General features: G+C 46.8%; 1 protein-coding gene across 1 annotated transcript; it reads right to left on the bottom strand.

The window, feature by feature from the left end:
- Positions 1–4,022: 4,022 nt before the first annotated feature.
- On the bottom strand, positions 4,023–10,637 carry LOC129582920 (uncharacterized). Its single transcript, XM_055474551.1, has 4 exons — positions 9,852–10,637; positions 9,228–9,722; positions 8,876–9,083; positions 4,023–7,156 (listed from the first exon to the last, which is right to left on the bottom strand). Exons 1-4 carry the CDS (start codon positions 10,635–10,637, stop codon positions 4,023–4,025), a joined length of 4,623 nt encoding a protein of 1,540 aa, XP_055330526.1.
- Positions 10,638–14,791: the final 4,154 nt, after the last annotated feature.

Below are 14,791 nucleotides of genomic sequence, written 5' to 3' on the forward strand. Positions count from 1 at the left end.
AGATGACTTAGTGGTCATCGAAGTGTCATCGAAGTGACCACTGGTCACCCAGGGTAAAAAAATCGGAAAAATTACTTACTATTAAGTAGTATTTGTATATCAGTACTGAAAATGATGCTGTATTCGACAAAAACATTGCTTATAAAAGCTGTTTCCTAGATTTTTCAGCGCTCAGCTTTGATATCCAAAAATGTGCAGTAAAGATATAAAATCAAACTTTTCTTAGATGGTTTCTAATGTCGTATCGGATATGGCGCGAGCATGACCGGTAGGCAGACAGCTTGAGCCTTTAAACCGCTTATATGATGTCTGTTGCTCGCAGATATTGAATTATGGCGCGTTTTATCTGTACTGCATAGTGAGCATACTTTGCAGAGCTAGACGAAATCTTTTCTGTTATTCGCCCGCCTGTGTTTGTAGATGTTGCTGTGTAACTCGCTTGTGTTTTCAGCTTCTCATGAACTTACGTGAATTTGTGAAAAAGTTTTGTTACTCTTAACGTTTATTAGGAGCATGCCGCTTACTGTAATCCGGCCTGCTTATATAATTAAAAAAAATTGCAGAGCTTGAACAGGAAGTGTACAAAACAGGTAAACGCTAGCAGAAAACTCAAAAGCGTTCAACACCGCATATACGAAGACGTCCGGTCAGTTCACGATTATTGTCAATTTCTGCAACCGGTTTTGCTGTCACAGTATTAGTGGATTGTGTGCAGATTGTTGATCCGGGTTAATAATAATAAAACCTAATTGTAAATCTAGTCTGCCAAAACTGCTACTTGGAGTGGACACGTCCCTATACAGTACTGAGTGCTGTCCAGTTTGTGGCCTGGTTGCCGGTCGCAGGGTACGTTAATAAGTTCTTGCACGTTGTCGATAGCTTCCGACCGAGTTTATGGCAGTCGTAGTCGAAAATAGCGCATTGTACTGCAAGCATTTCTGCAACATTGAGACCGGCTGAAGCACCACAAAGTTTGTTGTAGTACGTGCTCCCTTCGACTTAACTTGTTCTACCGCTTGCATACTGTGCCTGATGCTGTTTTCCTAGATACCTGGGTGTCAAATTGGTTTTTGGCAGTATGCGCAGCATTTTATGTCGTGTTCACGGTATGCCAGCTCAGATAGGTGGTTTAGGTCATTTTTTATTTGTGCTGACCACTGGTCATCTTGCTGACCATTCGTCTCATTCAGTTGCATAACGCTTTTTGAGGTCTTTTATTTAAGTTACACCAAGTTTCGATGCGATTTTTCTGTTAATTGCTATTTACATTAAACTGTACTGTGCCTTTTGGCACAGTTCCCATGCGTGCCATTTTGGCATCGTGGTTCTCTGCTTGACCTATGGTCACAAAAATTCCACAAAAAATTATTTTTCTTAATTGAATTATTTGATCGAGGAATACCAATTTTCGAATCAGTATTCCCACTCCTTCTGGTACCCGGCGTTGGTGGGTTAACTACATGAGGTCGGAAAAATGGCGGGCTGTCGTCCTTCATTGTATTAGACACCAATTGGTTCTGTGTCTTATAATGTGCCAGTCTCGCAGCAAATACCTTTTGCCCCATCCTTTTTGCGGCATAGTCTTTCGGATCCACCTGTAATCCGATCGATGCTCTAGCTGCAAGCAACTTGAAGGCCGGATTCACATGCCGTAAAACGAACTGAGCCACATATTCCTGTCGTTCATCATAGTCTGTGTAATAAAATTGTGTCATCCCGACTGGGTCAGTCGTGTCCAATGGCACATCCAATAGGCTCAAATCCAGCAAACTGTGTAAGCCATTTCGTCGGATGGGGAGATAACAATCTCGCGCAGAGTCACGAGGAATGTATAGCCGACGGAAGGTTCCTTCTTCCACTCCCCTCTTAATCTCTCTAGCGTACCCAGAATCGAGTAAAAATTGGCGAAGCTGATTCAGAATCGTGTGAATCTTATTCGCCTCCGCTGAGTCATCTTCGATCCCCATGTATCGACAGATTTCCGTCTTTTGTTCATCAGTGTCGTTCATATGGTATTCCATGTCGATAGTATCAGGGTGTCGGTTATCGAATCGGGAAGTTGTTCGCCGGTCGCGTTCATCCGGTTCGCGCTGACCCTCTTGTTCACGACGTCCGCTCTGTGGTGTTCGTTACCCGTCGATGTGGACGGTTGGAGGTCACTGTCAAGGACCACGTTTCTTCGGTGTATCACGTTCTCCTGGGACGCTTCTGCGACTGAACTGGCTCCTTCCATCGGGTCATCTTCCTGTACCACACTCGCGATGGGATCTACTACGTGAACTGTCGATTCCATCCTCTGATACTTTGGAGGTGAATCTTCCCGTTCCGCGCTCGATGACCTTTTGCTTGCGCCAGATTCGAAACTCGCATAGTACTTGGCTCTCTCCTGCCATCTTTTTTCCTGTGGGTCTGGCGTGCGATTCCGCGTACGCTCACGTCTCTTGTCCCATGACCTTTCGGGTGTTGACATTCTGACATTACGATTACGGAACGCAACTCCCAACGGCACCTGATGACCTTCCTTTTCAGGCTCAGTGCGGAATGCCTCCGCACGCCGTTGTTCTTCTCGTTCTCTGGTCGCTGCTAAAATCTTTGCTGTATCGATTTTCCGCTGAATACTCGTTTCGGTTATCTCGTTTCCATGGCGCACCCATCCTCTTCCGCCACGGTAATCTCTGTCATGAGAACGTTCGCGTGACCTTTCGCTGCGGTAATCCCGTGTCCTTTTCCGGGAGTGTTCACGTGACCTTTCGGTTCGTCTTTCAGAGGTTCGTTCATGTTCCCGTGAATGTCCGCGTGACCTTTCTCTATGCGGAGGCGAGCGAGGTCGTGTGAACCCATCATCTCGTCTGAGTCCTCTGAGCGCCTGTAGGACATTGCTCTCGTTCTGACGGGATTTACGCAGCTCCTCCATGCGTTCTTCAACTGCCTTCTTTATGTATGGTGCTGGAGCAAAACCCTTCTGCAGTCTCAACTTTTCCCGCAGCAGCGCATCAAATAATTCCTGTTGCATAGCGGCCGGATCGCTTGTCAGCGTATCAATCTGGATTATAAGGGACTGACGTATCAACTGGGCTTCATCTTCCTTGAAACTCGCTGAGGGTACGGCTGAGTTTGATGGGCTGGGTATCGCCTCTCGTGCAGCCTGTTCGCTCGCCTTTTGATTCGCCGCATTGATCTTCGCCCGGAGTTCATCTTCCATTTTCTGACGTCGCATCTTCTCTTGTTCCTCCTCAAACTTCTTACGGTATGCGTCCGTTTGCGGGCATTTCAGCGGCTCCAAAGTCTCGTCCCAACCGCTTTCATTGTTCTGGATTGTTTCTCGGTAACGATCCTCAAGTAGCATTCGCTCTTCTACTGGGATACTGCCGTAATTCCTCGCGCTGATGAGGTTTCGAAAAACATCCATGTTCCCCCGTTTAGCTTCCATAAGTCCCACGAGTGAAACGATGTGTGGGTCTCTCAACTTGTGAACACATGTGTAGCACGGGAACTTCTTATCGACTTTTCTGTTGTTGCGTAAGCAGTCCGGACACCTTGCGTTATAGCCCGTAGACTGATCGACGTCCGTTGGATGTGTTCCCTGACTTCGTCGATTGGCTTGACCTTTCTGTGCCATCTTTCCGTTTTATATCTGCAATTAAAACAATCCGTCATAGTAACCTTTCCGCGTAAATCGTTTTCCATTCTTATCCATTATCAAGGCTTTTCTATCGTTTTTACGCCTGCTCCGTTACTGAGCTGAGACTTTCCTAGCTCCTGCATCCCTCTCTATCGCTATAACGTGTTGACCTTTCTCATGTTATCAGCGCTTTCTGACTACTGTGACCTTTCTATTAGCCTTATCGCCGCTACTTCTCGGGTTGACCTTTTCACTTTCATTTTTCCGCAAAACTTTTCTCATTCGTTTTTAACTATTTTATGCTTTTCTGTAATAAGCAGGGTTCATTACTCGCTGCCTATTACACTCGTCCCATTCACTCAGACTCCTTTGCCGGCGGTTTATACGGCTTGAAGTCAACTCAGCCATCCTGGTTAATATGAAGCACTTCGTCTGCGATCAACGCTTCAACGGCATTCTTAATCCATTCTTTATCGTTCTCAATATTCAGTTCTCCCAATTCATAATGGACGGCCATGAAGTTCGAAAGGTCATTCCATGACGCTCCATTGGTACCGCCAATGGCGTCTAAAGCCACATCTGTGATGGCTATCTTCCAGACGTCTAGCTCCATTTTCAGTCTGGGCGTGCGATCCTGGCCCTGTTTCGGAAGGTAGTAGATGATCTTGTTGTCTTTGTCGTATTTACATCCCAGTTTCCCTTCCTTATATGCTCGTTTCAGGACTCGCTCGGTCATACTGAGTGATGACCTCCCGTTCGAATTTTCAGCGACTCGTCTCTTCAAGTCTGGGCCGAGCATTTGGCCTTCTCTGATGTACTGAAGCGCCGCTTGAACTTCGCTCCATGTCCGGTTAGTTACATCCAACGGTGCGCCTAGCGTGTAATTTGTCGGCTCTTTTGTTTTTATACCGCTAGTCTCCGTTTTCTGGGGGGATAGTGCCGAGTCCGTTGGGTCAGTTGTCTCCGTTTCATCGATCCTCAGTTTTGCCAACGAACTAGATGATGACTGAGCGGATTTCGGTTCATCGGTTTTCTCTTTCTGTGGCAAAGTCTCGTGACCTCCCACTTCACCTGCTGACTTCGACCGCTCTTTCTCAAAAGCCTCCTTCAATGGTGCGAACAATGATTTCTGGTACACCTGTCGCGCAGATGCAGCTTCTGCTTCTGTCGCTGCCTTGTCCATTGGGAGCATGACCTTTTCTTTCTCCCCTTTTTCTGAAGTCCCGTGACCTTTCGGTTGAGTTTCTTCCGTCGCAGTTACAGGTGTCTCTTGACCTTTAGACTTTTCTGTCACCGGTTCCAGAGGCGTTAGGACAGCAGAGGTGTGGTCATCACTCTCCTCCGATTCCACGTCCATCGGTCCTTTCTTTTTCGTTGCTTTCTTAGAAGAAGCCTGGGCGGCTTCTTCTTCAGCTGTTAACTGTGCGATCCGATTCAGTATGGGAGTTGTCGGGTCTCCACTCAGTGGCACCTTTTCCGTCTCCTGACTGTCGGACATATTACAGTGGCCTTGTTTTTCCGGCGGTATCAGGCCCACTCTCGTGTATCGGATCGGATATCCTTTATGTGCGTTCGTTGTGGAAAGGATATTCTGTTTTATCATCCTTGGCAACGCGCGTTCAGTGGCTGTGTCGATTTCCTTTATCAATCCTTTTCCGTCATTCCAAACAGCGTTGATGTATTGGCTGATCCGGTGACTCGTTGACCCCATCGGGCTTGTCATTTCCGCGATTGCCCTTTCTACTCGCATTGAGGTATCTTCATTTGGAGTCGTCAGCGCCTTATCCGAACTGGACGGTCTGAATAACTTAGCCTTATACGCGAAATTCGGGTGTTTCTGGAGAAGTTTTCCCGCATTCCGAGCGTATTCCAATACCACGTCGAACTTCTGTTTGGTAAAACTACGGTGCATTTCCTTCCTCAGATATTTCTTTAAGCCCGTTCTGAATTTCGACGTTACTGATGTGGTTCTTATTCGTGTAAAGTTCTTCTCAGCTCCGTTGAACGCATCAATAATTTCGTCAATCGTGGTCATATTATCACTGTCTGGATCTTCAAATTCTGCTTCATCTCCTGAATAATCAAGTTCACTTTCTCCATCCGGTTCGGTGTAATTAGCCATCGCCAATGCATCGATTTTCCTGGCCTCTTTTCCTTTCTTTTTCGGCTTTGTGGGTTCGCTCTTTGCTTTTTTCCCTCTTTCCAGAGCCTCCGCTAGGCTTCTCGGTTCTGTAGTTCTCGATCGAGTCGTTTTTGGGTCCGTATGTGATCTCGTGCTAACCGTTGAGGTGCTTGGTAAGCTCACTTCCGACGCTTCCGATTCGCGAGACGTCTCTCGTTTTGCCTTCTCGCGCGTTCCTTTCTCCCTACGCTCTTTCGTAGTAGATGCCGAGATGACGATTGGAACAATCTGTTTCACAGCTATGACCTTTCCTTTAGATGTTGACGGCTCAGGTTCGGTGACCTTTAACTTCGATGTAGCCGATTCGATGACAAATTTCTTTGGGATTATAGGTGTGGATGACCTTTCTTCAACTTCGGCGACTGATTCCTCCAGTATTTCGACATCGTGGGACGGCGGTTTATCTTTCTTCCGTCTCTCCTCCTTCTTTTTCCCGATGCTTGAGCTCTCACTTTCATCACCGCTCTTTCTCTTCTTATCTTCTTCTTCCTTTCGTTTCTTTAGGAAGTCACCTTTCTTGGCCTTCTCACGGTTCATAGCTTCATCCAATTTAGCCGTTTTCCTCGGTTTAATGACCACTTTTGGAGGCTGATTATCTTCCTCATCCAGTTCCTTATCTTCATCGGCCGGTTCTTCTGCCGAATCGTCACCAGCTTCCTCCTCTTCTGAATCATCCTGTTTCGATGGTCGCCGGGTACTCTCCGTTGATGCCGCTTCGGCTACGGAGGCCTCTGCCATCTCTCCGGCTCCACTTTCTTGTGCCGGGTCTTGGGCCTGGATTTCCAAATGTGGTGTTTCTTTAGCCGGTGCCTGTGTGACGATCTCCCACAGAGGGTTATTCTTCGCGTCATAGAACACCGTCTTGTACGCTCCGTTTTCCATTTTTCTTGTGAGTCGGAAATGAGCTTCGTCTATCTCCGCTCCATGTCGCATCATGCTGATCAGCGTGTTCGCTTGAACTAAAGGATCCTGACGTTCACTTACTGGTATCAAGTTCCCCAGCTGTTCTAGTGCTGTCCGATTGGCGTGCTCGGCGCTCTCTTCTGACATATCCCATGGGGCGTATGGAATCGGATCTCCTGTGATCGGGTCGACAATTACTGCGGTTAAGCAATCCGTTGTTCCATCGCCGAAGTGGAGTGTCAGTGTCACTTTTCTGCACGTTCCATCGGTATATTTCAGGGTCGACTCGTAATCGTCTAATGTTCGTTTATTCGGGTCTGGGTCTGCTGTCGGTTTCGGCCGAATTCTCTCTTTCGTCAGCAATTTCCCGTCCACTGAGTATGTGTATGCCAGGTGGTCATCATTTGTGCCCACTTTAATGCGGATCCATGCGTTTTCTTCGACCGCACCTTTTGGACACCACGTGCTTCATCATCTGAATGAGGACTCTGTTCCTTCCTCTGTTCCTTCCTCTGAAGCCGCCGCGGTAGCCGCCACGATTGCCACCGCCTTGGCCGCCATTTCCGTTTCCATTTCCATAATTTCCGTTTCCTTGCTGAAAGTTCGCTTTGGCCTGATACCATTGAGCGATCAGGTCATATCCGTTTGCCACTGCTTGTCGCCAACCGCCCGCATTGCGCAGCCGTTGCCACTCTCTAAAGGCGAACAAATTCGGGTTCTGATCCGGCGGCGTGTTCGCAAACTTGCATCCCTGGGTCTGATGGTTGCCATACATACAGTATTGGCACATCTGCGCGCCATTTGCAACCCATCCGTCGATCATTTGAAACTTAAATTCCGTCCGTGACCCTTGATTCTGCTGAAAGTTATTCTGGTTCCCTCTGTTTGGTTGAAAGTAACCTTGACCTTGTCCCTGATTCTGGAAGTTCCCCTGACCTCCATTCCAATTTCCGTTTCCGTATCCGTTTCCGCCCAAGTTTCCGTTACCCATTCCTTGTTGTGGTAACCCAGTATTCAAAGGGGCCACGTTCTGTGGTATCGGTTGAGTCACATTCTGGGGTGCCGGTCTCGCTTGAGCCGCCGCTTGTATTGCCGCTACCATTGCGTACGTTATCGGTTGTCCCGTCTGACCGTCGATAAAGGTCAACTTTTCTGTGACCTCTCTGACCGGAGTCTCCACACGGTATTCAACCGGCTGTTGGACTGGTACAGCTGCCATTCTCTGTTGCGGCACGTTTTCGACTTGGCCTGATCGAATCGTCGCGTAATCTTGGTTACGTTGACCTTTAGGCGCCTTGTATTTATCTTCTCCCGTTGCCCAATGGCGGAAAAAGTCCTTAACGTCTGTTGGCGTCCTGCACTTTTGTGTAGGCAATGCCTTGTAAAGTTCGTTATCCACTCTGCATCCTTCGATTAAGAAGCCCACTGCTTGTTTTTCCGTGATGATCCGTTTTGCTTTAAACCGCATCATTGCCTGATAATACTGGTCGAGCGATTCTTTTCCAAGTTTGAATTTCCTTGCGTAGGCCTCACGTAAGCCTAAGACTTCTTCATCTCGGTCCCCATACTCATCTTTAAACTTTTCCATCCATTCTGTCACTGAATATTCAATTCCATCTTCTGATGCAATGTCTTTTTCGCTTTCGAACCAGGTTTTGGCAGGACCTTTCACCGCGCTGGCTATTTCGATCATGATTTGATCGTCGGTGAGCTGGTAAGTTCTCTGTGTATCTTTTACCAGTCTTGTCCAACCATTCACAGTGTCGCGACTGCCATCAAAGGTCACGAGTGGCGTTTTCCGAGCCATGGAGTTGAGCGCCTTTGCTAATGCAAATCCCGATTGCGCTTTCTGGTCCTCTTCCTCTTCGCCACTTTCGTCGTCACTTTGATTCCGCTTCGGCTTCGCATAACGAGATTTCCGTGGGCGTTGTTGCCGGCTGGATGGTCTGTCTCTGATCCCTTCGTCAATATACACATTTGTTTCAATATGCGGGGGAAATTGGGGGGTTTGCCGTGACTCGTATGCGGGTAACCTCCTGATGGTGGCTCTTTGTCGTCTTTGACCTTTTCGCCGTCCTTTTCGTTTTTGACACTTCCTCTGCCGGTGCCAGTTCGCAACGGCATCTCAAAGTGGAAGCTTTTGCCCGTGCCCGTTTCATGTGCTTTACTGTAACTGGGCGGTGGTGACTCCACCGTTGCCGTCCGAACTCCATATTGCAGGAGCTGTTCATCTTTATGCTTATTGGACATGTTGAGCGCCTTATTCTCATCTTCGAGGCGTCTGACTTTCAGCTGGAATTCTTCCTTCTCGGTTTTCAAGTTCTGGTTCTCTTCCTTGACCTTCATCATGTGCTGGTGTAATTGGAACGTTTTCTCCTGAATGACCTTTTCAGTGTCGTTTTCCACTTTTTTTATATGCTCCACCAACTGGGTCACATCTCTTTCCAATTTCGTATATTCTTCAGCTGCTACTTTGAGCTGGTGTTTTGTTTGGGTGACCTCATCTTCTCCCGTCATTACCGTTTGGGTCATATCGATCAACTCGGCGTTGAGTTTGATGATTTCTTGTGTCTTCTGGTGGACAATCTGTTGCCATTCTTTGTCTTTCAGTTCAAGCGCTGTGACCTTTGTGTCTAGGAGGTGTGCCTCGTGCTCCCACCTCATGCCTTGTTCGGCGATTATCTTAGCGGCTTCTTTCAATTCAATGTTCTCTGCGGTGACCTTTCTGTTATCTTCTTTCAACATCTGGTTCTCTTCCTTCACCTGTTTAATTTCGTTGCTCAGCCGTGCGCCTTCGGTAGCTGTGAGGTCTCTCAGATCTTTAGCCACTTTAACGGCGTCATCGGCTCTTCTCTGATGCTCCTGTGATTCTTTCTGGAGGGTTCCAATATTCTCGTCTCGAAGCTTCAGGTCAGTCCTGAGCTTGAACACTTCAGTGGTGTTTGTTAACAGTCGCTGGGTAGCCTCCGCCAGTTTATTCGCATATTCGTCTCTTTTAGCTTCCGCTTCAGTGACCTTTTGTTTCAGTGAGTCACATTCGTCCTTCAATTCTGTTATGTGCCGTGACCTTTCGGCTGACTCCTCGGACATGCTCTCGTTCAACTCACTGACCGCAAGATGACCTTCCATTTCTCTGTCATCTACCATTTTCAAATATTCTTCTGCCATTTCCCTTTGTTTTTCATATTTCACTTTCCATTCCTCTGCCGCGCTCTCCAGATAACCCCGTTGTTGTTCCATCTCAAATAAGCGGGTCTCGAGTGATACTAGTCTCTCTTGGTATTCCTGCTTTCTTTTGGTCATCTGGTCTTCTTTAGCACCGAGTTCGCCTTCTAAATCTTGAACACGTCTCCTCAGTGTCACCGTAGGACTGGTCGGTGAAGGTGGCCGTACGTTTATGACCTTTCCAGTCTGTATCCGCTCGATGAGGTGTTCAGGTATTTCCTTGAAAGGTTTCATCCCTTCAGCACAGTCGGCTTGTCTCATCGCGGACTGGAAGGACATATTCATCGTTGTTTCATCATCCGTGAAATACGATTCATTGGATTCGTCTGAGACCATTGGAGTTGCCCAAAGGTCATCGTCTGCCGTTTTGTCATTCAATGAAGGGTCATCCAATCCCAGTTCAGCAAGTTCCTCTTCGGTGACCTTTGTCTTTTCAACTTCCATCTGAGCCGGGTTCGCATTTTTATCCTGCTCATTGATTCCGCTGATGGTAGCATCCAATTGGGATGCTCCCACTGCTTCCGCTGTCTTTTCTGTGGTTTCATCCTCCCCGGTGACCTTTGTCTGGTTCATCGGTTCACCTCCCGCCGCAGACGCGGGAGTTCTCTTCCTGTCACCGCTGGAGCTTTCTTCACTCTGTGTTGCTCCGAGCGCCACCTGATATGTGCCCTCGCTGCCTTTGCTGTCTTTCCTTGCAAAGGTCATAGCCGCTCGAGTCTGTCGGTCATGTCCGACTGGGCGCGCGAGCGATTTATATTCCTTCTTATAGGGATCGATTGCAAATTGCTTTGATCCGCGGGAGCTCCTGCTTCCCTGGCTGCTGTTAGATGTCGGTTCCACATTATCTTTGTCCATGATGATCGGATAACTTAGACGCTCCTGTCAATTGTTTGCAAATCCTTGCCGAGTATCAGTGACACCAGTGTAGGTCTTCGCTGAAGACTCTACACCGAGGAACACTGACGACTGAACTCTTGAACTCTTGCACAGCTAAGGAAACAGCACGGTTCTTCGCTGAAGATACCGTACCGAAAACCGAAGCTGGAAATCCGCGTCCGATTGGGAATTGCACCGCTTGTGGTGTTGCGCTTTGCTGTTAAACAGACCTGTGCCTTACTGGTCACGGTGAACACGTCAAATAACAGGCCAACTTTGCCTGACACCAGTCAAATCAAATCAGATCAATTCAAATCAGAGAACCGCTGTCGGCTCTGCTACCATCTAATGCTAGATCCGACTGTGATCCAGATACGGCGACCTAAACGGAATAGATCCCGTGGAGCGAGCAAAAATGGCACCAATCAATTTTTCGAACCACGCTCTGCTACCATCTAATGCTAGATCCGACTGTGATCCAGATACGGCGACCTAAACGGAATAGATCCCGTGGAGCGAGCAATGCGATATGTATTGCGAGCTATGCGGAAACGCAAGACGTCGCACCGCTAATTGCTAACTTTATTAATATTGAAAAATTCCGACAACAGAAAATCAACACTAATCGGCGCAGCTCGATTGTCAATCGTAGAGCCAATTCTACAGTGTGCAGCACGTGCTATGCCGCGCCCACTGACACAACTCAAGCCAATCAGAAGCGAGACACAACACAGACACGTAATCCATGTGGCGCAGCGTTGCGGACGTGAACGCTAGTGAACCCCCGCTCACAATACAATGTAGGACTAAATGGTCGCATAACCCCACACCCAGCATTCTGTGCGCATGCGGCGCAATGCACTTGTACGAACCGGATATTTTAAACTCAGTCGTACAGCACACTGCGCTGCATACGTACTGAATGTGGATGTCTTGGGTATGCGACCATTTTGTCCTAAGCTGTACTCACGCCGCTAGAGTCCCCTTATGTATCGGTCTGCAAATTTTGCATGTAAGCGCCCATTAGTATGAATATTATTCTTACAGTGAATCACAGCTCTAACACAATACTTTCCAAGTTTAAATGAATTTCGAAAGTCTGAATTTTCGAAATTAAAATGAATTAATTAAAATGAATTGTAAAAAATACCAATTATTCATTTTAGAATTAGAAAGTAATGCTTGAGCCGTTCTACCGGTATAGACCGGTACGTAATGAAACTTTTGTTGCTGGAACACTTGAATGCGTTCATGCACTGTTAGAATTTTCTTGCAGCCAGAACTTCTCAACCGGATGGTTCGCGCAAAAACGGTTTCCACGCCATTGCATCACAAATCATTCGCCTCCACAAATGAATCTACGAATCAGGTGTAAATGCTTATCATCTTTTTGCGTGATAGTCTGTTGTCTATAGACTGTAGTTGCTTACGTAATAATGTTTCAAAGCAAGACGCTGCGGTGCAAATCACTGCAAGGAACGGGTGCGAAATTTAATGTTGTTTTCTTCGAAAAACGTAATGTTTACCTTACCAACATACATTCATGTTCATTCGGCAGTATTTCACGCAAACTATGAAAAGTCCAGAAGTACCAGATAACAGCATGACTTTCTCACGGTCCCTTCCTTAATGTTTAAGCATTAACATCTCGCCTAATGCAATCGCTGCTCCAGGCTCAGTCAGATCTTGACGGATGAAAGGTTGGATGGTCTTGTAGAACTTCACCATGATCGCGACAGTTCTTGAGAAAATTAAAACAAAACTGGTGAGCGCAGTTCGAAAAAAATAAATGCAGTGGTTAAAGTGAAAAACTTCAGGGTCCAATCTAGAGTAGCAACAGGTTCCTGCGTTCTCAAGAATAAGCTAAAAATTAAAATAAGAATTGTTTGAGCAGTTCAAAGTGATGAAACCACTGAATAATGTGAAAAAATTTGGGGTCTAATCTGGAATAGCGAGGTTTGCGCGACTCCTGCGTTTTCGATAAATTCCGGTATTCGACCGAGAGGCTAGGCTGTCTATGCCATCGATCCCAGCGGCAGTCGAGCGGCAACGCAACTGCTGGAATGTACGAGTTTTCGCTCTCCATAATATAAAATCCTGCCTGATTGATGCACCGGTACTCGTACAACACGAGCACCTCGTAAGCAAGGTTGCTGGAGAACGGTATCTTCCTCCTGAACACGTGAAATCAGTCGCTCGTATGTAGCCGGCATAACAGTCAATACGTATGTTGACGGTTAACGCATTAACCTGTGTGCCAGGCGAGAATGTTAAGGTTAACACTCCAGCCGGGCCCAAATGTTAGCGACCGAAATCGTACACGTTGTACACAGATTTCTGGATACGAATCCTAAAATGCATGTAATAATAATGTTACCTGTATTGGGTTTAACTATTTTCGCTATTGCTGCAACAAACTTTTTTTATTAACGGGTCGTAAAAAATATTTTTTGCAAAATTGCGGACGGGAGGAGAATTTGCTCAGTAATCTCCGTCTTCTATACCAAAGACATTCTACGTATAATGGCATAGGTCAATTGCTCTGGGTAAGCATTACGCGACGCGCAAGCGGCAGTCGGGTAAAAAAACATGACGTCACGGCGCGTAAGCAGGTAAACGATTTGATTGGTAAACCAGAATTCTGGGATGGGTTTTCAGCTTACCCGTCCGCGTAACCGTTGCGCTTCGACGTCGAAGCGCAACCGTTACCCAAACTACGAGTAACTCGTAACTCTCCTGCCCAGATCAACAAAATTTTTGTTTTTTGAACCAAAAGTGCATCCAGCGACCCAGATTGACACTTCCAAACTCAGAATCAACTTTTTTGACGTTTTGCCGCATTAAAGCATCAAAAACAGATTTTTCAGTTCCACTTCAGTTTTTCCGTTGTTCAATTTCTTTCTTGGCACGGAAGCGTACTCGCCTTACGATTGGACGATATTTTTTTCGCTGAGTCATGGACAGATTTTTACCCGTTTCTCCGTTACCCGACGCGCATCGGTTACCCAAATGCAATTGACCTATACCAATGTCGACCGACATAATGTCGACCGCATTTCGTCGACCGTCACGAGGGCGACGACCAGAAAACCTAAGAAACCCTAAGAAAACTATGAAACTTAAAAGCCTAAAATACCTAAAAAACCTGAAAAACCTAAGAAACCAAAGAAACCTAAGAAAACTGAGATGATTTGGTTAAACGTTAGTTCGACGTCGTGACGGGTCGACATTGTGCGTGTTCGACGAAGTGACGGTCGACGAATTTTTGTCGACGAAATGGCGGGTCACCTATAGACACATATGAGTTTTCCGCAATCGCAGTGATATTGCTATTCAGTATTGTCGGAATGCATCCGGCAACTGTGCATATACCTACTTGAAGTACAGCAGTTGGCGGTCGATTACTGCTTCGATTATTGATGATCGACGAATTTTTGTCGACGAAATGGCGGGTCACCTATAGACACATGAGTTTTCCGCAATCGCAGTGATATTGCTATTCAGTATTGTTGGAATGCATCCGGCAACTGCGCATATACGGTTATACTGTACCTACTTAAATACAGCAGTTGGCGGTCGATTACTGCTTCGATCGATGGCATGGACAGCCTAGCCTCTCGGTCGAATATCGGAACTGTTAATGGGGAACGCAGGTATCCGTAGCTGCTCTAGATTAGACGCTGCTGTTTTTCACGTTACTCAGTAGCGAAGTTTGCTTAAATTGCGCTAACCATTCTTGTATTAATTTTCTCACAAACTGTTGCGATCATGGTGAAGTTCTGCAAAACCATCCATCGTTACCTCCGTCGAGATGTGGACTGGGTATATCAGGAAACCTTGATGGAATCGTGTTTTTTTCGCATCTTCTTTGCTTACTTCGTATGCCTTAGTTCCGGTTTTCGGGTCTTCCCGGAACGACAGTCCAGTTGCATGGAAGTAAGCGAGCTCACGACATTGAATACAACGTCTCAGCAATCCGACTT

The sequence above is a fragment of the Paramacrobiotus metropolitanus genome, unplaced genomic scaffold (genome assembly GCF_019649055.1).
Source record: "Paramacrobiotus metropolitanus isolate TYO unplaced genomic scaffold, Prichtersi_v1.0 Parri_scaffold0000009, whole genome shotgun sequence".
Lineage (NCBI taxonomy): Eukaryota > Metazoa > Tardigrada > Eutardigrada > Parachela > Macrobiotidae > Paramacrobiotus > Paramacrobiotus metropolitanus.

What these genes read in the sequence shown, in the direction of transcription:
- LOC129582920 (XM_055474551.1), bottom strand. Translation starts at nt 10,637, where the DNA reads ATGACCTTTGCAAGGAAAGACAGCAAAGGCAGCGAGGGCACATATCAG. An exon ending in CAGAAGAATATTTGAAAATG is followed by an intron (nt 9,723 to 9,851) that starts GTAGATGACAGA and finishes CTGAAACAAAAG; the next exon opens with GTCACTGAAGCGGAAGCTAA. An exon ending in GTCACCACCGCCCAGTTACA is followed by an intron (nt 7,157 to 8,875) that starts GTAAAGCACATG and finishes GGTGTCCAAAAG; the next exon opens with GTGCGGTCGAAGAAAACGCA.